The sequence below is a fragment of the Eulemur rufifrons genome, chromosome 6, assembly GCF_041146395.1.
Source record: "Eulemur rufifrons isolate Redbay chromosome 6, OSU_ERuf_1, whole genome shotgun sequence".
Lineage (NCBI taxonomy): Eukaryota > Metazoa > Chordata > Mammalia > Primates > Lemuridae > Eulemur > Eulemur rufifrons.
Window position 1 is genome coordinate 97,797,364 of NC_090988.1, and position 22,163 is coordinate 97,819,526.

The 22,163-nt window shown below is 55.8% G+C and overlaps 1 protein-coding gene across 4 annotated transcripts; it reads right to left on the reverse strand.

The window, feature by feature from the left end:
* Positions 1–10,221: 10,221 nt before the first annotated feature.
* RPS6KA4 (ribosomal protein S6 kinase A4) lies at positions 10,222–21,225 on the reverse strand. 4 transcript variants are annotated; one of them, XM_069470243.1, is made up of 17 exons: positions 21,097–21,225; positions 20,985–21,010; positions 20,009–20,227; positions 19,800–19,915; positions 19,203–19,310; positions 18,897–18,977; positions 18,710–18,813; positions 18,454–18,604; positions 15,475–15,639; positions 13,650–13,778; positions 13,339–13,472; positions 13,134–13,227; positions 12,485–12,658; positions 12,211–12,405; positions 11,713–11,872; positions 11,365–11,528; positions 10,222–11,125 (listed from the first exon to the last, which is right to left on the reverse strand). In XM_069470243.1, the coding sequence occupies exons 3-17, from the start codon at positions 20,163–20,165 to the stop codon at positions 10,952–10,954; spliced, it is 2,106 nt and encodes a 701-aa protein (XP_069326344.1). In that variant the 5' UTR covers positions 20,166–20,227; positions 20,985–21,010; positions 21,097–21,225; the 3' UTR covers positions 10,222–10,951. The 4 variants fall into 4 exon arrangements, with proteins under 4 accessions (XP_069326344.1, XP_069326343.1, XP_069326341.1 ...); XM_069470242.1 differs by having other exon boundaries at positions 13,339–13,451; positions 20,939–21,010; XM_069470240.1 differs by having other exon boundaries at positions 13,339–13,454; positions 20,939–21,010.
* Positions 21,226–22,163: the final 938 nt, after the last annotated feature.

Below are 22,163 nucleotides of genomic sequence, written 5' to 3' on the forward strand. Positions count from 1 at the left end.
TCGAGCTGCCGTGTCTGCGTCTACGGAAGAGAATCCAGAGCTGGCATCCACAGAGCTTCAGGCCCTGCACAGTCAGAGCAAGATCCGGACTCTCGGTGCAAAGAAAGCTAAAACGTGGGAGAGGAAAGCAAATGACCACACATCAGGGAGAGAGACGTCCAGAAGGCAGAAGTTAACATAGGCAGGCGGCAGAACGCTGTGGTTAAGGGCCCAGCTCTGCAGTGGGGAGGCCTGTCTAGGGCCTGCGTCCCTGGATGCCTTGGTGTGGCCTTGGGCTATTTCCCTCTCTGAGCCTCTTTATCTCCACCCACAACATGGGAGCGAGAACACAATGGCAGTGTAGAACCTGTTTGTGAAATGGATCCATCTGTGACAGCGCTCGGCCCAGAGCCTGGCTCTCGGCACAGGGCAAGTGCGCGGTTACTGCTGCAGTTGGCTGTTGTTGTGACGTGTCCAGCAACAGCGGCAACAACAGTGACAACAGTGCTGTGACCTTGAATCTGTGTGCACAGAACCTGGCACACACAGACACTCAATAAACGGACTTGACATTGTCATTATCCTTGTTGTCGAAGGAAATGCCCAGAAAGTGTTTCCTCTTTCCACAAGCAACCACAGACACTTTCCCTGCACTTGGCTCACCCAGACAAGAAGAACCTGCTGGCTGAGCTTCCAAGCCTCAGCCAGGGCAGATGTGGACGTGGACGGAAGGCAGACGGAAGAGCTGGAAGGTCCACAGTCTGTTTGGCGTCCGTGACTCTCTCAGTGGAGAATTGCCTCCCTCCCTCCTAACCAGCCAGTGCCCACCTGGTCTCACCAGCTCAGAGGCAACCTCTCCCCCCTCCCTCTGTGTCCGGCGTCCTCCCAGCAGCCTGCCTTGTGGCAGGTTTGCAGGGACATCTGTTGGTGAACAGGCCCTGCCAGGCACCCATTGACCACCGCTGGGCAGGAAAAGTAACACACCAAGGCTCCGCGGATTTGGGTGCGGGGTGGCGGGGTGCATAGCAGACACCCCTTACTTTATAGAACACCTGCTTTCCACTAAAGCGGAAAATGGCCTGGGCGTCTGGCAGAGAATACTGGTTTCTGAGAGTCCCTAGCATGAAACTGGACCTGTGTCCCTATGGAAAATGCCACAGGACACAAAGCGTAGCCCAACAAGGAGGAAAGCCAGTGCTTCGGGCCTCAGTCGGCAGCTCTGTGGCTCTGGGTAAGTCCCTTCCTCTCTGTGTGCCCTGGTCTCCCTGTCAGGAAAGCTGCAGAGGTTGAAGAGATCTGTGGTTCTAAACCCTGAATGTACATCAGGGAAGCATTTTAAAAGGCAGATTCTCAGACCCTGCCCCCAGAAATTCTGACTCAGCGAGACACAGGGGCTCAGGAACACCTGCCTGTCTCTCAACCTGTGACTTCAGGTGTCCCAGGGCATCCCATGGTCTCCAGGCCCCAGGGACAGTCAGAGGCAGGCAAGGGTTCAGGGGGGAGCAGAGGCCCTGGCCTGGTGGCTGCAGGCGTCAGCCGCCCAGAGCAAACCCAGGCTGCCCACCCGGGTCCCACCTGAGGGCAGCGCAGTAGCAGGGGAGCTGTCCGAGGCAGCCACTGTGAAGTGTACTTATGCAAATTGGCCTCCTTGCTTTCCCTGCTGAAAAGTCCTTACCTTCGGGGTTTTCAGAAATCTGAAAGGAATGACTTCTTTCAATGAAAACGTGCTGAAAGGCCACTGCACACACACGTACGCACCGTCCGTCCCGCAGAGCCTGCCTGGGTCGGCCAGGATGGCAGTGGGCTCCCTGCCCGGCGCACCCAGTGGCCCTCCTGCCCTCTGCCGCCTCCCCAGCCTTCAGGGAACACCAGGCGGTGCCCCAAGTGCTTGGCATGTATTACCTGACCTTCTCCTCACAAGCACCCCACCAGGTAGCCAGTATTATTGCCCCATTTCACAGATAAAGTGGACTGAGGGACAAAAAGCTTCCGTAATTTGTCCAAGATCCCCCACTCGCACTTAGGAGAGGCAGGCCCCCGGGCTGAGGCCCTGCAGAGCTGGGCCTGAGAGTCAGTGACCTGCCCCCAGCCCACGTTACTGAGAAAGCAGCAGAAGCTCCAGAGAGTGTGTGACTTGCCCAAGGTCACCCTGCATGCAGATGACAGAGCGGCCTTCAGACACACACAGGACCTGTTAGGCAGCTTGGGGAGGGGCCCTGCTCAACTAGCCAGCCCGCCCGAGCCTCTGGATGGGGAGAGCAGTGGGGTTTTTATAAATTCAGTTGGGATTGCTAGGGAATGGCTGGATCCACAAGTGTGTTCATTTGCTCACTCAACAAACATCAACTAAGTGCATACCATGTGCCAGGTATGACATGGCACCAAAGATACAGCTGTGAATGGTGTGGGCAGTCCCGTCCCTCCTGCCATGCTCACAGCCAGAGCGAGAGACTGACAATTACACAATAACAGCCACTTTCCTGGGAGCTGCAGCCTGCTCTAGAAGCCTAAGGCGGGGAGCTCCCAGGCTGCACAAGGGGGTCAGGAGGGGCTACTCTGAGAAAGCAGGTTCCATCTAAGCACTAAAGGATGACACAACATCTGCTTGGCCAAGAGAAGGGACAAGTGTGCCCAGCAGAGGGAACAGCATAAGCAAAGAATGAGCACAGTGCTCAGGAAAGAGGCGTGATGGAGCCGAGAACCCACGGCAGAAGGTGGCAAGAAAATGAGGCTGGCGAAGGGGCGTGGCTTTAGCCTGCAGAAGTTGGATGAATGTCGCTCTCATTGTCTGAATTCTCCTGACTACTTGTACGGAGGAGGACAGTATGGAAATGCTGAGGACCAGTAGTAGGGAATTGTGGCCCCCAAGGGAAGAGACAATGTCCTCAGCATTCTTTTCCCAGCCTCCTCTGTAAGGGGGTGGTGAGGAAGAACAGGAGACAAGTCTGGCTAGTGACATGGCCAGCAGTGACATACACGGCTTCCAGAATATGCCCCCCTCTCTCTCACCTGCCATCCCTCTCGGTGATAATGCCAAGGTAAGCCTGGGAGCCTCAGGGCCAAGTCTCTTCAGCTGGGTCCCTGAGCCTCACTGGACAGCAACAGGAGGGCCCACCGCACCCCTCCCCCGGGACAGAGACTGGCCTGGCCTGGCCCCTCTCTGATAAGGATCCGTATTGCTAGACGAGGGAAGCAGGCTGGGGGAGGGGAATCTACAAACGCTCCCGCGTTAATGATGTTCATGCATCACTTTCACGCTGGATCATTCATTGAGTGAATTATCTGGGGTTTTTTTTCTCTGTATATTTTTCCCCTTTTCCTTAACCCACCTCCCATTCAAGCAGGTAGCACTTGCCTTAGGGCAGGCACGTGTTGGGGTAAAAACACCTACGGGTCCTAACTGGGAGGCAGTGAAAGAGAGAAGGCCTGGGCGTCCTGAGAGGCTCTGGCCAGCCTCAGGGTCACCGCTTGTCTCCCTGAGACAGGAGTCAGATGCCCTGCAGACAGTTAGGACAGGGGTCAGAAGGACAAGGCCAACAGGATAAGAAAATCACAGGGACGTGAATAGCTGTGCTAAGATAAATGTAACCAGCAGGGGCCCCTTAGTTATTTCGCTTTAGCTACAACATCATTACTGAAGGTAAAAGGGGGAATTCCTTCAATTGGGGCATGTGTACAGTTGAGGTGACAGTGTCCCTAAATGAACTACCGTCATTAGCATAGTAAAAATCACACCCACCAGCGCTGTGGCAGTTTACAAATGCCATAGCAACTCCCGGAAGTTACCCTATAAGGTTAAGGAAGGGGAGAGTTCCCGGTTCTAGGAACTCTCCACCCCTTTCCCAGAAAATCCATGAGTAGTCCACCCCCAGCTTAGCATATTATTAGGGATTAGCATAAAAGGACAGACCCTAACCTTGGGTGGCACTCTTCCTTCTTGGATCAGTCTGCTCTTTCAGCTTTCCTTACGAGCGAGCGTACTCTGCTTTCAATAAACCTCTCTGCCTTCGCTCACCTCTGTCTGAACTCCCCTCTCTTGCTCGTGCTCCTGCGCTTGAATTCCTTCCCCGGCGGAGGACAGGAACGTGCTGCCTCCCCCCACACCCTTCTTTCTGCAGTCAGGGCAAAGCCAGAGTCCCTGAGATGAGTTCCTGCCTGGCCCATCGCTCCCCAGCCAGCTGCCGCCGGTGCCAGCCCCCCAGGGCTCGCCTCTGCGGCCTCCAGGGCGGCCCCACCTGGTGGCGTGTGAATCCACATTCCCAGGGTATCAGAAGTTCCCAGCCCCAGCCTGGTCCTCCTGCAGGAGGGGAGTAAACTGGCAGGATGGAGTATTCGCTGCAGGACTTCCCCCCTGGTGCTCGGCATCTCCCCAGAGAGTACACACACACTCTCCTCTCGCACTCACACTCACACTCACACACTTTCACACATGCTCACACTCACACACGCTTTGTTCACACACACATACACGTTCACACTTGCACATGCAAACGCACACACACCTTCACACTTGCACACACCCACACTCGTGCTTACACACACATTCACACTCACACATCCTCACACTCGCACACACTTGCACACTCATGCACACACGTTTACTAACAGCCTCACATTCACTCACATCCCTTTGCACGCTCATGTAGGCACACACATGCTCACACACAACCTCACATTCACATACGCATTTGCTCACATACGCTCTCCTTCATGTGCTCACATGCACAGAGTGTGTTCCCGACCCGCTTTGCTCCCAGGCAGCTACTGACATGCGCCAGGTAGGAGATGGATTCACACTGCATGGTGAGGAGGGTGACCTGGAGCTCACTTTTTGGAGGAGGATCAGGAACCCCCAGCTCTAGCTGATGCTGGAAGGCGACCGGCTGCCCGGGAGAGCTCAAGGGAGGGAGGAGCGCACCCCCTTTCTTGCCCAGACATGGGTCCTTTCCTGGGCGTGCCTGAGCCAATCCTGGGTTCTCTTAATGCCTTTTTTGCAAACTGCCTTTTGTGAAAGAATCCCAGTGTGCCAGGCACCAGGCCATCCACCCTTTGCCAATCCAACATGGGTGCAGTCCTAGCCTCATTTCACTCCAGAGGCCACAGAGATTCAGGTCCCAGTGGCTTTGGTCACGACCAGTTGCACAGCTGGGAGGGGCAGAGTGGGGTTCACACCCACACAGAGGCTCAGCTCACAGCTCTGCAAAGCTCTCCGAGCTGCGTCCCCTCCCGCATCTCCTGCCCTGGCTGCACACCAGCTCCCTGGAGACTCCGTGTGACATCTGTGGGGTCACTCTCCACCTCCCCCTCACAGACTGTGCCCCAGCCCATCCCTGCAGAGAGGAAGATCAGATCAAGGACCCCTGCCCATTATCCCCCACCCACACCCTCTGACCCACCCACCGGCCCAGCCAGACTGTGGGGCAGGGAAGGAGGAGCCCTCTGGCTACAGCGGCAACCACCTCCAGGAGCTCCGCCAAGAAAAAACCAGGGCAAGGACACACTCGCTGGTGAAACCCACCATTTCATTTTAAAGGAGACAGTGCTCCTTGGTTCTTGCCCCTGCTGCTGCCAGTCACATAAAATTACAGGATCTTTCCCAAGGCAGTTAGATCAGACATATCAAAAGCCTTTAAAATGCGCATGCCTGGGCACATCTCTTAGCCCAGGAACTCCAGGACTTCCACTTCTAGGAAATGTATCCTAAGGAAATATTTGGACAGGTGAGCAGAGATTTAGGTACAAGGATGTTCACTGCAGCACTGTTTAAAACAGCAAGGAACTGAAAACTGCCCAAGTAGCCAAAAATAGAACAATTTAAATAAATCATAGCACACCCATACAATGGAATATTATTGTGCAGCTATAAAAAATAGTTGTGAAATATAATCATTAACATAGGAAGACAGTCATAATCTATTTCTGAAGTTTTTTTGTTTTTGTTTTTGTTTGAGACAGAGTCTCACTCTGTTGCCCAGGCTAGAGTGCCGTGGAGTCAGCCTAGCTCACAGCAACCTCAAACTCCTGGGCTCAAGTGATCCTCTTGCCTCAGCCTCTCAAGTAGCTGGGACTACAGGCACTCACTGCTATGCCCAACTAATTTTTTCTATTTTTAGTAGAGACGGGGTCTCACTCTTGCTCAGGCTGGTCTCAAACTCCTGACCTCCTTCATGATCCTCCTGCCTCAGCCTCCCAAAGTGCTAGGATTACAGGCATGAGCCACTGCATCCAGCCCTATTTCTGAGTTTTAGACAGGCTATAATAACCTATTTGCATGTTGATGCCATTTCAATCAAAAATCTGTATTAGTAAAGAAAAATCTGGAAGTGAATGCATCAAAATGTTAACTAACGCAGATTAGCTATGGAGAATAATGCCACGGATGACTTTTTATTTTTTCTTTTGTATTTTCTGATTTTTTTCCTAACATTAATATTCAATTAATGTGAATTTTTTGATCATGTATACATATTACTGTATTTGTTTGACTACACATAATATATGCCTGGAAGACTACACAAGGACCAGTGACACTGGCTGCCTCTGGCAACAGGAGGTTGGTGGCTGAGAGCCAGGGCATGTGGAAGAAGATATTTCACTTGTACTCTTTTGTAGCCTTTGAATTTTGAATCATCTGAATTTAGTATCTCTTCACAAATATAAGCTAAATTTAAATTTTGAAACAAAAAAAAAAGATTTAAAGGGCATTTTTGACATTTCACAAACCCCATTTTTATGCAACAGTGAACATGAAGAGATTTTTTTATATCAAAATAACAAATTCAAATACCTACGGGGTCAGGGAGAGAAATGAGGACAGAGCCCATGGAAGCAATAGGGAATGGTGGGGACTGTCGCAAGCTGGAAAGCAGAGGCCCTGTCTATGGCGGGTTAGACCCTGCAGGAAGTCTGCCAGCCCTTCCAATTTACAATAAAAGCCTAACATCCAGACTTTCATATGCATTTCCTCATTTCAGAACGTGTGCTGGCCCCCCCAAAAAATGAGTCTCTACAGGCCAGGCACAGGCCAGTCTGCAATCCCTACATTGCTGTGGAATATTCTTGATTAGAGCCCCAAAGAACATGGGAAAAGCAACTTGCCCAGAGTCAAACAGTGGTTACCGCAGAGCTCAGACTAAAACCCAGCACCCCTGACTCCAGTCCTACCAGTAGCTAGTTAACGAAACCCAGTACTCCAACTCCAGTCCTACCAGTAGCTAGTTAACAGTGACTTGGAGAGAGCCTGACGTTTATAGGGCTGTAGGCCCCTTTTGGGGCACCAGAATTTTAACAGGGCAGGTCTGAACCTGCTCACTCAGACATTTTAAGAGTGTGAACAGAGGCCCAGCACTGGAAGGTAAGCTCTCCCAGCTCCCCTGAAAGAGCCAGCCTCCACATAAGGCTGGCCTGGTCAGAGGCCAAAGTCAAGGCTTAGAGGCAGGAGGCCAGACTAGAGACCCTGAACACTGGCCTCTAGCCTCCCCACCTCTCTGCCTGTGCCCACCCTACCCCCTTCCACATCACTGGCTCACACCTGGCCAGCCTGTAGCCCACTCACATCTACCTCCCTCCTGCAGGCTCCCTGACCACACAGAAAAGAGGCCGCATTCAAACTCTGGCTCACTCCTCTAGGCCCCTGCTCTTTCCACCCCTGCAGACTCCTTCCTCAGAGATACTTCCAGCCTCGGAGCCCCAGTCTCCTCACCCATGGACACCTCTGCCCTTGTGAGTTACAAGGGATGGGAGGGGAAGAAATTGAAGGTAAGACCATTTTTATCCACTAAATTAGCAAAGGTTTTAAAATGGTAATACTCAGCGCTTGTGAGCATATAATGAAATGGTCCATTTTCATATCTTTTTTTTTTTTTTTTTTTTTGAGACAGAGTCTCGCTCTGTTGCCTGGGCTAGAGTGCCAAGGCATCAGCCTAGAGCTCACAGCAACCTCAAACTCCTCGCTCAAGCAATCCTCCTGCCTCAGTCCCCTGAGGAGCTGGGACTGCAGGCATGTGCCACCATGCCCGGCTAATTTTTTCTATATATATTTTTAGCTGTCCAGATCATTTCTTTCTATTTTTAGTAGAGACAGGGTCTCGCTCTTACTCAGGCTGGTCTCGAACTCCTGACCTCGAGCGATCCTCCCACCTCGGCCTCCCAGAGTGCTAGGATTACAGGCGTGAGCCACCGTGCCCAGCCCATTTTCATGTCTTTAAATGAGATTCCCACGTTGAGTGCTCAGAAGGGTCCCTGCACATTGGAAGAGCTCAGTAAATCTCAACGAATACTTAGTGATAAAATGACCATACTCTACAATAGTTGACTGATGTGGAGCACACAAATAAATAAAAATAAAAAAATAAATGACCACACTCTTACATCTGTTGCCCGGGGTAGAGTACAGTGGCATCATTATAGCTCAATGCAACCTCAAACTCCTGAGCTCAAGCAATCCTCCTGCCTCAGCCTCTGGAGCCTCCGCAGTAGCTGGGACTACAGGTGCACCATACGCCTGCCTAATTTTTCTGGGGTCTCACTCTTGCTCGGGCTAATCTCGAACTCCTGAGCTCAGGCAATCCTTCCGCCTCAGTCTCCCAGAGTGCTAGGATTACAGGCATGAGCCACCATGCCCAGCCTGTTAATTTTCTGTAATAGTTCCTCCTTTTGACAAATGGGGAAGTCTGGGGCTATAAGGTGACTTGCTGAAGTCACACAGCTGGTAACACAGGAATCAGACTTGGCGATCTTTCCGCTTCTCTGCCTTCCTGGGGGACTTGTCCTGGGCCCCTCCCAGCCCTCTCAGACCACCAGGATGGGACACAGTTGAGCACCCCTATACCACCCAACTAGTTGCCCCTGACCCACTCCCCTGAGGCCCCACCTGCATGGCTTTGCCCCAACTTCAGCATCTCTGGGGCCCCAGCTCAGATCCTCAGGCCTGCGTGTACCTTCTCCTCGAAGAGGCAAACTTCAGGACAGGAGGGAAAGTTTCACCGTGAGATGGTCCCACAGCTCTGGGGAGAGAAGCTACAGGAGGCGGCCAGGAGCGGGGAAGCAGGAAGGGTGTTCAGGCAGGGCCTGGGCTGCGGACTGTCAGGGCGCCCTCACTATGTGGACAAAAGGTCCTGTGACCTAGGGTGCCAGCAAAGGTGCGCAGGCTGCAACCGCACTACAGCCACAACCACCCAGCAAGGATCACAAAGGGAGGAGTCTCAGACACTCCCTGAGAGGGGGCCACACGCTGACCCCTGTGAGGGCCGTAATGAGCAAGGCTACTCCCCTCCTCACTCTCTCCTTCATTGACCAAGTCAGGTGCACCTGATCTCCCTCTAGGACCCACCCCTTTCCCTACTCTCCACCCAATAAGCTTCCAAAGGGAGAGTCCATGATCCAGATCTAAGCCAATCAACACATTGCACTCCTAGCCACAGTGATTGGTTCAGGATGGACATGTGACCTAAGTGGATCCAATCAGAGCACATCTCAGGATTTGCCTTGAGACCGCTAAAACAAAGACTATCATCAGATTTCCATCTGCAGCCTCCGTAGGCCCTTTAGCCCCTGGTACCCGTCTTGGGGCCAAAAGGAGAGTCCTCCAGACTGGCCCACCACCAAGAAAACAGAATAAAAAACGGAGACTCGGAAACTGAGTCCTGATCATATGTTTGAGTTCTGATACCGCTGGACTGTGTAGTTACAGAGCCTAAAAAATCCTGTTTTGCTTAAGCAAGTTTAGCATGGGTTTTCTATGACGGACGCCCGACTTCCGAAGGTTCGACTTTACGATGGTTTACAGGGACACAATCCCATCTTAAGTAAAGAAGCTCCTTACAATTTTTGATGGGGTACTGTTTCTACTGAATGCCTATCGCTTTGGCACCATCCTAAAGTCAAAAAATCTAAGTCCAACCATTGTAAGTTGGGAACTTTCTGCTGTGCTGCCAGCATTAAATGCATTTTCTACTTACGATGGGCTTATCAGGACGTAACCCCATCAGAAATACAGGAACACCTGTACTTAACAACCAAAAGAACCCTAAATGATACATATACATGGCAGAGCTGTCCAGATGCACACCTAAGATGAGAGTTTGGCCCTCCTACTGCTCATGTCAAAAGCCAAGGACGCAGGGTACCTTCTTAAAAGATCTGCCAGTCCCTCCCCTCTGAGGTCCCAGACTCCACGGGCTGGCAGTCTGCACAGGACCTCTCTTCAGACATCCACACCATGAACGGGCACACACACAGATGCCACACACAGCACTGGGTGGACTTTTATTTTAAAGTCAAAGGCACAGCCCGGATGGGCTGAGGCAGTGACCACGGATGCCCAGCCCAGGCCCCCAAGGCCCCACCCCCAGCCAGGAGCAGCTGTGCCAAAGGGGAGGGGGTGGGTGAGAAGGGGGCCGCCCCTTTTAGGGGGTCGCCTACTTCTTTCCTCAGCCCCAATAGGGGAGAAGCAGGTGACATAAAGTGAGGCAGAAATGCTTCAGGGGGGTCCCTCAAGCCCTCTCCCTCAATCCCCCCAACATAGGTGTTTGGTGGACATAATTGCACAGACAGTCCATAAAGTGACAGCTTGATGGGTGTCCCCTCCCAGGAGCAGGACCTCAAGGGAGAATAAGGGAGGGGGTACCAATTTCTCCCTTGGCAACAGTGTTTAGAAATGGGGGGGTCCTTCCCGTTGGAGCAGCCCCCTGGAGGAGCCTTCTACCCAGATGAGGCAGTGGCTTAGGAGAGGGCCTCCCACACCCCACTCCCCAGCAGGCCCCCTCCTTCCCTGCATCTCTAACTCTATCTGGTAAGACATAAAAAATTCTCAGCTTATAAAAATACTTCTGCTCTGTCTGGGAGTAGGGTAGGAGGGGGGAGGATGATCCCTGGGGATCAGGGCGGAGCCGCTGGCAGAGGGCAGGGGGCAGTGAGCCGGGCTCCCAGGACACAGCCCCTATGGGGGAAGCGGGGATCACAGTGGCAGGGGCTAGGAGGGGGGCAGGGGGCCGTTGGCTCGGCGGGGGGTGCCCTTGGCGGTGGGTGCTGGGGAGCCCCGGCGGGAGGCAGTGGCGCTCCGCAGCTTCTGCTTCCGCCGCTTGGCCAGGGGCGCATTCTCCACGCTCTTCAGGAAGAAGCCCTCGCGCTTGCCCCGGTTGAACGCCTGGTGGAAAGGAGTGGGTGAGTCCCCGGCCTGGCCCTGGCTTCCAGATCCTAGCTTTGGCTTCCATTCCCGGACCTTCCCCGCCCTCCACTCACCTCTCTAGGGCAAGGCCAACAGGCCCCTGGCCTCTGGCCTCCAGCCTCCCGCAAGGTCAGGGCACAGACCGACCAGAGGCCATACTGGGTTCACCTCCCCTTCTGGGCGGTAATGACACCGCCTCCCGAGGCCCCGCCCCTTACCATGAAGGTGGCGTTGAGACCTGAGCGCACTGCGGGCCCAGAGGACTCCAGCACGTCCGGCGTCCGGAGCGGGGGCGAGGAGCGTGCACTGCCGTCTTGCAGCCACGAGCTGCCCCGCAGCCCCTCAAGCTTCAGCCGCTTGGCAGGGTCAACAGTCAAGAGCCCTGGAGGCAGGGCGGGGAAGTGTGGGGAGGGGCCTTGTGTGGAGGCTGCTCCGCAGCTAACAGCCCCACTCTTGTCCCCTATCCATCCTCCAACCAGGACAACTGACCCAATGACCATCCCCATCCCAGCATAACCACATGACCGCCACTCCCCAACCATGATCTGCGACCTCCAGTTCCGCACCTCGGACCAGCTCCTTGGCTTCCTCCGACACACCCTGCCAGGCCTCCCCGTCAAGAGAGAAGCGCCCCTCGCGGATCTTGCACATGATCTCGGCAGCCTGGCTCTGCCCGCCCTGGCCTGAGGCCCCCTGGAAGGGGACCTGCCCCGACAGCATCATGTACTAAGAAGGGGGGTGCGGGGAATGAGACCGGCCCAGGCTACAGGCTGAGCCTGACCCCTCAGTCCGCCCACAGAACCATTCACCCTCTCCTCTAGGGTAACTCCTGAGACCCACGCGTGACGAACCCTGACTTCTAACCTCCTACTACATGATGCCCCGACCCCAACACCAGAGCAACCCTGGCTCTGTGCTAGGACGGCCCCTGATCCACCTCAGCCCAAACCCTTCCTCCCCCATCGAGATGACTCCTGTCTCCTGTCTCGGTTCTCCGCATCAGGAAGACCTCTGACCCCAGGCCCTGGCGACCCCGAACCCTCCTCGAGGAGCGCGCCCCATACCAGAATGACGCCCAGGCTCCAGAGGTCGCAGGACTCGTCGTAGCCCTGCTGCGCCAGCAGCTCCGGGGCTGCGTACTGCAGCGTAAAGCAGGGCGTCTGCATGGGCCTCCCGGGACTCTGCGGCCGTAGCCGTGCGAACCCGAAGTCAATGATCTTCACCGGGGCCCCGGGCGTGTCATCGGCGTACAGGATGTTCTGTGAGGGCGGCGGCGGGGCTGCGGTAAGAGGCGGGCCCGGCGCCGCAGCCCCGCCCCGCCCGGGGTCCTGCGCCCACCTCGGGCTTGAGATCGCGGTGCACCACGCCCGCCTCCTCGTGCATGAAGCTCACGGCCGACACGAGGCTGCGCAGGATCTGGCTCGCCTCCGACTCGCTGAAGTGCCGCTTCTTTCGGATGTGCTCCAGCAGCTCCCCGCCCCGCAGCAGCTCCAGCACTAGGTAGGTGTGCAGCTATGCGGGGCACCGCGGGCACGGTCAGCACCCACCGAACCAGGCCGGCCCCACCCACCAGCCAGGCCCGCCCAGCCCTCGGGCCCCGCCCCTGTTCGAGCCGGGACCTCAAGACCACCCCAAGAACCACGCTTAGGCGCCACGTCAGGGTCTCACCCCACTGCCTTCCGGAGCCGTCCTCCCCCACCCCCGCTTCTTGAGGACCACCTTAAAACTCCGCCACCATAAACCCTACCCCTGCACGCCCTCCTCAAATTCCGTTTCCTTGGCCATCCTCAGCTCCTCAGCCTCCGGACCTCAGGCCCTACTCCCCTGAAATCCCACCTCCGGGGCCTCTCCGGTCCCCTCCAGGCACACCTGGGTCCCCAGGCCCCGCCCTTGGTGCCCTCAGGTCCCGCCTCTGGGGCCGCCTCCCCCTCCCTCCATGGGGCGCCTCCGGCGTCCCGGCGTTTCGCCTCTATTCGGAAGGCGTCACCTGGTCGTGGTGCACCTCATGCAGAGTCACCACGTTGGGGTGCGACTGGCACAGGCGCAGGGCGGCCACTTCACGCTGCGTGTTCGCCTCCAGCCTGGGGGGGCGGGGCAGGTGGGGTTAGGGTGGCTGGCCTCTGGCTCCGCCCCCCGGAGGCCGCTCTACTTGTCCCCACCCGCCGCGGGCCCTTAGGTCTCGGCCTGCCCACCTGCGACTGAGGATCTTGACCGCGAACTCCTGGCCGCTTTGGCGCTGGCGACAGCGCCGACACACAGAGAAGCTCCCCTGGCCCAGCGCGGGCTCCCGCAGGTCCAGCTCGTACTGCTGGAAGAAGGGCGAGTCCTGGAGGCAAAGACAAACGGGCGAGTCAGAGGTCCCACCCGGGAGCCACACCACACCCGCCTCGGTGAGTCTCTGGACCTCACCGAGATCACACCGCGGTCGCCGGTGGATACAGGCTCAGAGTCCGCCGGCCTAGACCCTGCCAAAACCGGTGTCCCTCCACCTGGGTCAGCCCACCTGCATCATGGCGCTCCTGGCCACTGCTGCCCGACCTGGCCGGTCTTCAGCGCCAGGCGCTTCCAGAACATCGGTCATCACCGCATTATTGTGGTCAAACAGGATGGACGGTGCCACGAAGGAGTATCCCTGCGAGGGGCAGGAGTCAGGGGTGGATGGGCATGGGGGCTGGGGGTACAGGTGAGAAGTCCCTGCAAGGCCCAGACCTGGGGGGGAGGGGCAGAGGCAATACCCTGGACAAGGGGGCAGTGGGGATGTTCCCATTGTATCCTGGTGCACCAAATGAGTGGACACATTTTTTCCACCTTGTTTTATAATACTTGGGGCCATATGTGTCCCCCAATCAGTCTGTCACCCCACCTTTCTCATCACAGTGACCACCTATTTCCTCCCCTCCCAGGTGCCAAGGCCCAATGCAGGACTGTGGCCTGGCTCCACACTAAGCTTGTGAGAATTCAGCTCTATCCTATAAGAAAAAAAGCTTCACTCCTCCCTTTCAAACCACTGTCTCCTAAAATGTAGCCCTGTTGTGTCCTAGAATAAGAGCTCCACGTAGGTGGGATTTTTGTCTGTTAGGTTCACTGATACCTCCCCAAGGCCCAGATCAGTGCCTGGCACATTGTAGGCACTCAGGACACATTTTTGAATCATTAAATGAGTGAATGGAAGTGGGGGCCTGGGGACACAGGAATTAAACACACAGTCCCAGCCCCTGGGGTCTTCCACACCACGGGAGACAGCCTCAGGATACAACATGACAAACTGCTCAGAAGAGGTGCCATTCAGAGGGCTGGTGCACAAGAGCAAGATAACCCAGTGGGCCACGTGGACAAGGAGGCCTAAAAGATGAGTGGGAGCTTGCCAGGGGGCTACCATAGGGAAGGCATGCCAGGAAGTGGGAACGGCATGTTCGGAGGTGTGTTCTGGAACCTCTGAGCACTTCAGTACTGCCCTCCAGAGAACCAGTTAGGATAATAGTGAGCACTGAGGCTAAGGTGCCAAGCAAGGACCACATCACACAGGACCTCGAATGCTGAGCAAAGGAGTGTGGACTTGTCCGACAGACCTAAGCTTCTAAAATTGGGTGGAAGGGGCCTGTGTCCCTAGGAATGTGGTGTGCTACGCCAAGGGCAGGCAAAGCCACAGTATAATTGTGGCATCTCTTCCTAGATTTCCACTTAAGCAAGTGAATCATTTAAAATAATATTTTTGAATAGAAAAGATAATGGGGCCGGGCGTGGTGGCTCACACCTGTAATCCTAGCACTCTGGGAGGCCGAGGCTGGTGGATCGCTTGAGGTCAGGAGTTCGAGACCAGCCTGAGCAAGAGCGAGACCCCATCTCTACTAAAAATAGAAATAAATGATTGGGACAGCTAAAAATATATAGAAAAAATTAGCCGGGCATGGTGGCACATGCCTGTAGTCCCAGCTACTTGGGAGGCTGAGGCAGAAGGATTGCTTAAGCCCAGAAGTTTGAGGTTGCTGTGAGCGAGGGTGACACCACGGCACTCTAGTCCGGGCAACAGAGTGAGACTCTGTCTCAAAAAAAAAAAAAGAAAAGAAAAAGAAAAAGAAAAGATAATGGAATAAAGGGAAGTTAACACAAAGTTTAAAGATAAACCATGAAACCATCAAACACATGTCCTGCTCTCGTGGTCTCTATGACTGACAGTACCAGGTGCCCTACAAGGGGAGAGGTCTGGGGAAGATGCTGAGTCCTGCTCAGGAAACGGGGCCTATGCAGTGTCCACAGGTCAGCCAGGGCAGAGGTAGCAACAGCACCCTGTCTGTCCTGCGTCTGCGGTTCCATGAGTTCTCACTCACCTGAAAGATTCGAGGGTCCCCAGATGGGGGGCTGCCAGGGGGTGAGTAGACAGGCTCCAGCCTTGTAAATTCCTCTGCAAAGTTGCTCACATCCAGCTCCGAGCGGATCTGGGGCCGGAATGGGGCTGGAATCTTCCTGGCAGCCAGAGCAGCCCAATCCAAACCCTGGGGAAAAGGAATCAGAGATTAGGTGTCAAAGGGCAGGAACTGGAAGCCCCCTTCCACTCAGGCCACCCTCACTAGGCAGCTCCTCAGCAAGGCAGGGGCTTGGCCGGCATCTGGGGTGGACAGCTGTTCTCCCTGCCGCCCCAGCGTCCGTTTGCCACCTTCTATTATCAGAACTCCTGTTCCCCTCGGGGGACCACCATTCCTCCACACTTGTCAGTTCTGGAACTTTTAATAGAATTGGTGTGAAAAACAAATCTCTTTCTCCTACTGGACTTAAATCTGAGAGGATGTGGGTCTGGATGTGCCAGGGACCCTCTCAGTGTCTACTGACGTCCCTATGCAGAAAGGCAGAACCAAGAGACAGTTTTAGCACCTAGATGCAGTCTTGCCTGAAGTCAGACCACTTTTCCTTGGACTTTTCACTTACAGCACTTAAAATATGCCCTTTTATGTTTAAGCTAATAAATATAAAAGTGGCATGACCTGTTAACTGCCTGCCTAATATCCATTCTCCATCTTTTCTCCCTGTCTTGCTTAGTACCATAGCCCCAGTTTTATTTCAGGAACCAATATACACAATTAAAGGACTATATTACAAACTTCCGGCTGGGTATGGTGTCTCACGCCTGTAATCCTAGCACTCTGGGAGGCCGAAGCAGGAGGATTGCTCAAGGTCAGGAGTTAGAGACCAACCTCAGCAAGAGCAAGACTCCGTCTCTATTAAAAATAGAAAAAATTAGCCGGGCGTGGTGATGCATGCCTGTAGTCCCAGCTACTTGGGAGGCTGAGGCATAAGGATCACTTGATCCCAGGAGTTTGAGGTTGCTGTGAGCTAGGCTGATGCCACGGCACTGTAGCCCAGGCAACAGAGCAAGACTCTGTCTCAAAAAAAAAAAAAAATGTTATTAGAAACTTCCTTGCAGTTAGGAGTTATGAATAATTTGTCAGCAAAAACTGTCAGGTAGGACTCCAGGAAAAGCTCCTTAAGAGGGAGATGTGTAGTTGGCAAGTGCCCTTCCTGCCCTGATCCCTCTTCCTCCTGCCTGCTGCCTGGGGAGCAGCCTAGAATGCAAGAGTCCAGCAGCCACTTTGAACCACAAAGCAATCCTGGGGATGGAGGCTGCATGCTAAAAATGAAGGAATATATATTTTTTAGAGAGAGAGAGAGAGCTTGAATTCCTGAAGACACCATAACATCATGACACCACAGCAGCCCTCTGGACTTCTTTTGTGTGAGGAAATAAATAAAACTCTATCTTGTTCACATCACGGTTCATTCTGATCTCTGTTGCAAGCAGCCAACTCTATTTCAATGGTATCACCATTTTGAGTTGGGTTTTTTGCAGCCAATTGGACTGACTTGGGCTTGAAGGCCCCGGTTTTGCCACCAGAGACCTCAGCACTGTTATCGCCAAAGAGGCTGTCCAAGAGAAGGCAGAATGAAGGGAACACCCTTCCAAGTGCCAGGCCTTAAAGACCCCGGGGCCTCTCCAGTATGACTGGTCAACCCACTCCAGCACCCAGCAGAGCACCCAGCATGTGCTCAGGGTGGGCCTGGGAAATCGCTGAAGGAAACCAACACTGCTCAGCGGCTTCTCCCTCACCCCTGTCCACACAGCACCCCTCGCCCCTACAGGGACATCTTCACCTCGGAGACCTAGATTCCTGTCTGAGAAGGCATTACGGGAAGGCCTTTCCAGGCTGGTACTAGAGGAAGACACAAGGAGAGGGTACTCGTAGCATAGGTAACAGAGTACCTGGCCTACAAATGGGAGCTTTTGTTAGGATGTCAGACAAGTGGCAAATCTGATGCCCAAATGTAAACAGCAGAATGTAGCAGTAAAGAGTCCCTCAGCTGGGGGTCTGAAGCTGAGTCCCATCACTTCCTAGTTGGGTGACCTTGGGCAAATGACTTAACTGCTCAGAACATCAGCTTCCTCATCTGTAAAGACAGGGATAATCAGGGCGGTTCTGAGGGCCACGTGAAATACTATAAGCCAGGGGTCCCCACCCTGTGGTGAGTTGTGTAATTATTTCATTATATATTACAATGTAATAATAACAGAAATAAAGTGCACAACAAATATAATGCACTTGAATCATCCTGAAACCATCCCCCACCTCCCGGGTCCATGGAAAAATTGTCTTCCATGAAAATGGTCCCTGGTGCCAAAAAGGTTGGGGACCGCTGATATAAGGGAAGGAGGTAGCCACTGTCACAGGTCCTGCTAGGCACCGCCGCTGGCCTCGCACGAGGCAGAACCCACTCTGCGCTGCGCTCTAACACGTGTGTGCTCTTAACAAGTGAACAAAAACCCATGTAGCCTCATCACCCGTCCGTCTGAATTACAGGCACACAGACTACAGGGACAAAGAACAAAATGCCTGGGTAGGTGCTGAGGGCCCTAAGTGGGATTTTTAGTACTGATTTGGGCCAATAGGAGACCTACCTAGAGCCAAGGTCCACCCCCAGCTGGAATGCACCATTTACTGTGCCTCTGGGGCAGGCCAGCTGCCTTCTCTGGGTCTAACAAAAGGACTGACCAATCCGTTCTCAAGTCCCTGCCAGCCCCGACAGTTAATGAACCTAGAATTCTTTCCTTCAGGAATGCAGCTGCCAAGTTTCAGTGGGGATGGATGTGGAAATAAGACTCAACGTATATACACTTGCTTTCTTCATCTGGGGGGTTTTCCAGATAAAGTGAAACTGGCCAGGCTCAGACTCTCTCTCTGGTGTCCCCCAACGTAGAGCAGCAGTTCAGTTTGAGCATGTACGGGGAGGTGTGGGGGCCCCGGAGTCAGCAGCCTCACCTGGAAAAAGGGGTGGTTCTTGACTTCTTGTGCCCCCTGGGGCCCCGCACCCAATCGCTTCTTGGGATCCTTGCAAAGCAGCCGCTGCAGCAGGTCCTGCGCCACAGGCCCGATCCGAGGGGGGAAGGGAGGGGAGCACTTCAGGATCCGTCTGGGAGGATTGGGGGGGGCGTCAGGGGCAGCGAGCCCTCCCCACAGCCCTGCCCAGGCAGGCCCTGCAGCCCCTTGGCCGCCCTCCACCTCCAGCCCTACTCACCGGGACACCTCGGCCTGCGTGTTCCTCTCGCCCTCCAGCGTGAAGGGTGAGGCCCCCGTCAGCAGCTCAAAGAGCAGGATGCCCAGGCTCCACCAGTCCACAGCCTGCGGGGGGGTCGGGGGAGTGAGGGTGTGGCCCCACCCACCTCCCCACCTCTACTTCCACCCCCACTTTCCCGAAAACCCACCTTGCCATGCCCCGCCTTGCTGCGGATAATTTCGGGGGCCATGTATTCGATGGTGCCACAGAAGGAGAAGGTCCGCTCTTTCTGAAGGGTGAGAGGACCTGTTTGGACATCCAAGCCTCTCTTGTGCCCCAGCGGCCCCCCAAGGCTCAGGATAGACTCGCTAGACTTATGAGGTTGGAGAGTTGAGCAGTGGGGACTTCCCGGATCTATTCACTTCTGCACCCCCAGAACATAGGCGTGGAGCAGAAAGAGGCAGGAAAGAGAAGGCTTGAGTGGGACGTGGAGGCAGAGACTGCTGCCACTCACCTCCTCCGTCAGGAACTCTTTGCTCAGCCCAAAGTCTGTGAGGACGACGTGGCCCTCCGAGTCCAACAGCACGTTCTCCAGCTTCAGGTCTCGGTAGATGATGCCAAGCTGGCAGGGCGAGAGGGACACTGAGGCTCCCTCCCCTAGGACCCTCCCCAGCTCCTGCAGCTCCTGTCCCTGCTCAGGATAAGGAGACCCCCTAGAGAAGGTCACCTGCCTGCAGAGGGGTCGGTCTCCAGGGCAAAGCTGGGCCATTGGAGAAGAAAGACCATTTAAGATATAAAGCAAGGAACGCGGGCCCCATGGACAGGCCCCAAGGTCCCAGGGAGAGGAAAGCCTGTGTGAAGAGCCCCATTTCAAGGAGACCTCAGGAGCCAAGGCGTGAGTTCTCCATTTGAGGAAGTGCTGTGAACACGGCCCGAGTTCCCCGTGAGAAGAAAGCCCTGCCAGGCAGTGCTGAGGCTTCCTGCCAGGAGGCCTGGGGAAGCAGCTCCGTCCCCACCGAGGTCCGCACCTGCGCCAGGGAGCCCAGAGACAGACCCAAGGCCGCCAGGCATTTGGGCCCCTTATAAGGCCCAGACCCAGGTCCTCACCCACCTTGTGCAGGTGTTCCAGGGCCAGCACGATCTCACCCCCATACACGCGCACCTCAGCCTCCTTGAAGTACTGGCGCTGGTAGAGGTGGGTGAACATCTCGCCACCACTCACATAGTCTGGGGGTGCAGGGGAGGTTAGAAAGCAGCCCCATGGGGTGGACTCACCTGCCCCCATGCCCCCCACACTGTTGGTATGTGGTGTGCACTCACCCAGGATGAGGTGCAGCTTGGCATCGGTCTGGAAAGCATAGTGCAGGGTGACCAGGAACGGTGCCTGGCGCACCAGCTCCAGCACCGAGCGCTCAGTGCGCGTGTGCTCCTGCGTCTTGGCACGCTGCACCAGCGCCGCCTTGCGCAGCACCTTCATGGCATACAGCTTCCCTGCGTCGTGCCCGCCCGCCTTCCGCACCAGGAACACTTTCCCGTAGGCTGTGGGAGCAGCAAGGGGGCGGAGGTGGGCTGTGAGCAGGAGGGTGGTGCAGACTAGTGGGCGTGCAGGCGATGCCAACCCAGGAGGGTGTGCAATTTGGGGGAAAAAGCAGGGGCAAGAGGCAGGTGTGCAAAAAGCTAGCACAGCCTTATAAGGAAAAGGCGTGCACACCCCAGAAGGGTGCTCCACAGCCAGAGAAGGGGTGTGCAAACCAGGCTAGGGAGCAAGCAACTCCAGGAGGCCTGCAGCGAGGGGTGGGGGTGGGGCGTGTGCAAACCTGCGAAGGATCAGATGGATGTGAAAGGATGCAAATGCCAGGAAGGAAGGCAGAGGTGTGCCCCAGGCCAGTGGAGGGATGTGCACACCAAGCCTGGGGTGTTTGAAAAACGTGGGAGGGGGCTCTCATATTGGGAGAAGGAGAGGAGCTGTGTAAATCACCTGGAAGGATTGCAAGCCCCCGAGGGTGCTGGCACACCCGGGGAGGGGGCATGCACACCCAGGACCTTGCAGAGAGGACTGATGTCAGCGCGGAGTGCCCTGGAAGTGGGCATGCAAACCCTGGCTAGGCAGGGCGGGGCAGGCAAGGCAGGCTTTGACGGGAAAGGGTGGGGGGCCTTCCCAGTGGCCTGGCCCAGGCTGAGGCGGGTCAGCAGACAGGCAGACCAGGGCACAGGGCCTGGGACACGTGCCTGGTGGATGAGGGTCCTCACCTCCCGTGCCCAGCACCTTGAGCAGCTCGAAGTTCTCCACGCTCACCTTCTCTTCATGCCCGGTCAGGTTGGCTGCGGGCACAGGGGGTGAATGAACCCAGCCAGCCCATGACCCCTCCCGGCCCGCCGGGGACAGCCGTCAGGGGTTCCACACCCACCTTCCGTGATCCACAGCTCCACGGCGCAGCCCTCTTCCTCGTCCTCGTCCCCCATGGCGGGCGGGTCGCTGGGGCCCGCGCGGCTCGGGCTCCGGGCGGCGCCGGTTACATGGCGGCTCCGGCCGGGGCGGGCGCTTCCTGGTGCCGCCTCCGGGGCCGAGTCGGGCGCCGGCGCCGCCTCCCCGCTCCCCGCCCCGCGGCCTGAGTCAGGCGGCTGGAACGTGACAGCGCCGGGCTGCGGTGGGCGCCAGCAGGGGCGGCCCTGTCCCCGAGCCCGAAGCGGGCATCAGGGCTGTGCGCTCCGGAACCCCCCTCGAGCCTCCAGGGAACTGGAAACACCCCGCAGGAGCCATGCCTGCGACCGAGGACAACTTGAAGCCCCTGTTGGGCCAATGCCCCCAAGCCAGGTGTCTGCCCCAGGACGCCGCTGCAGCCAGTGGTGCCCCCAGGATGGGGGAGGGGTGCCCACACTGGCGTTTATAGAGCCCTCCCTTCCACCTGTGCCGGCCTGAGGGCAACCAAGCATCTTCTGTTCAATCTCTTAGCCACCAGCCAAAGTAAGGGGTTTAATAAAAATCACAACCCACCCACTTCGTTTTTGATCACTCCCTGACCATAGCAAATAGGAAAGGAATTGGTATGTCCCCTTGACAGATGAGCAGCCTGAGGCCAGCGGCTGCCAGCACAGGCTGAGCCCTGCCGTGGCCCACGTGCTTGGTGCTGGACAGGCTAAGCAGGGTTTGGTTCCTTAAGTCACTGAGATCTCCGAAGTGAGGCCAGCCTGGCCAAGCCCCTCTTCTCTGTGGACTTGCCTTCGCTGGGGGAGGAGCTTTGTCACTGAGAGGAGGCTGGACCCAAGCTGGGACCCAGTAGCGGGGAGGAGTGGCTGATTTTCTGACCAGTTCTCTCTAGAGTGAGCCTGCAAAAAGCACCTCAGCCCCTAGCCACTGTTTGTAGCCCACCAGGTTCCATGCACACCTCATATAGTTCTGTCCCCAGCCCAGAGCCACTGGGGCAGTCCCCTCTCCCCATCAGGCCCAGAGCCAGTCCTCCAGAACCTCCGCCCC

Coding starts and splice junctions, on each gene's coding strand:
- RPS6KA4 (XM_069470239.1), bottom strand. CDS start 21,151: ATGGGGGACGAGGACGAGGAAGAGGGCTGCGCCGTGGAGCTGTGGATC. Junction 11,873..12,210: donor GGAGCCTGGGCGTCATTCTG/GTATGGGGCGCG, acceptor CCCCCTTCTTAG/TACATGATGCTGTCGGGGCA. Junction 11,126..11,364: donor GTCTCAACGCCACCTTCATG/GTAAGGGGCGGG, acceptor CCTTTCCACCAG/GCGTTCAACCGGGGCAAGCG.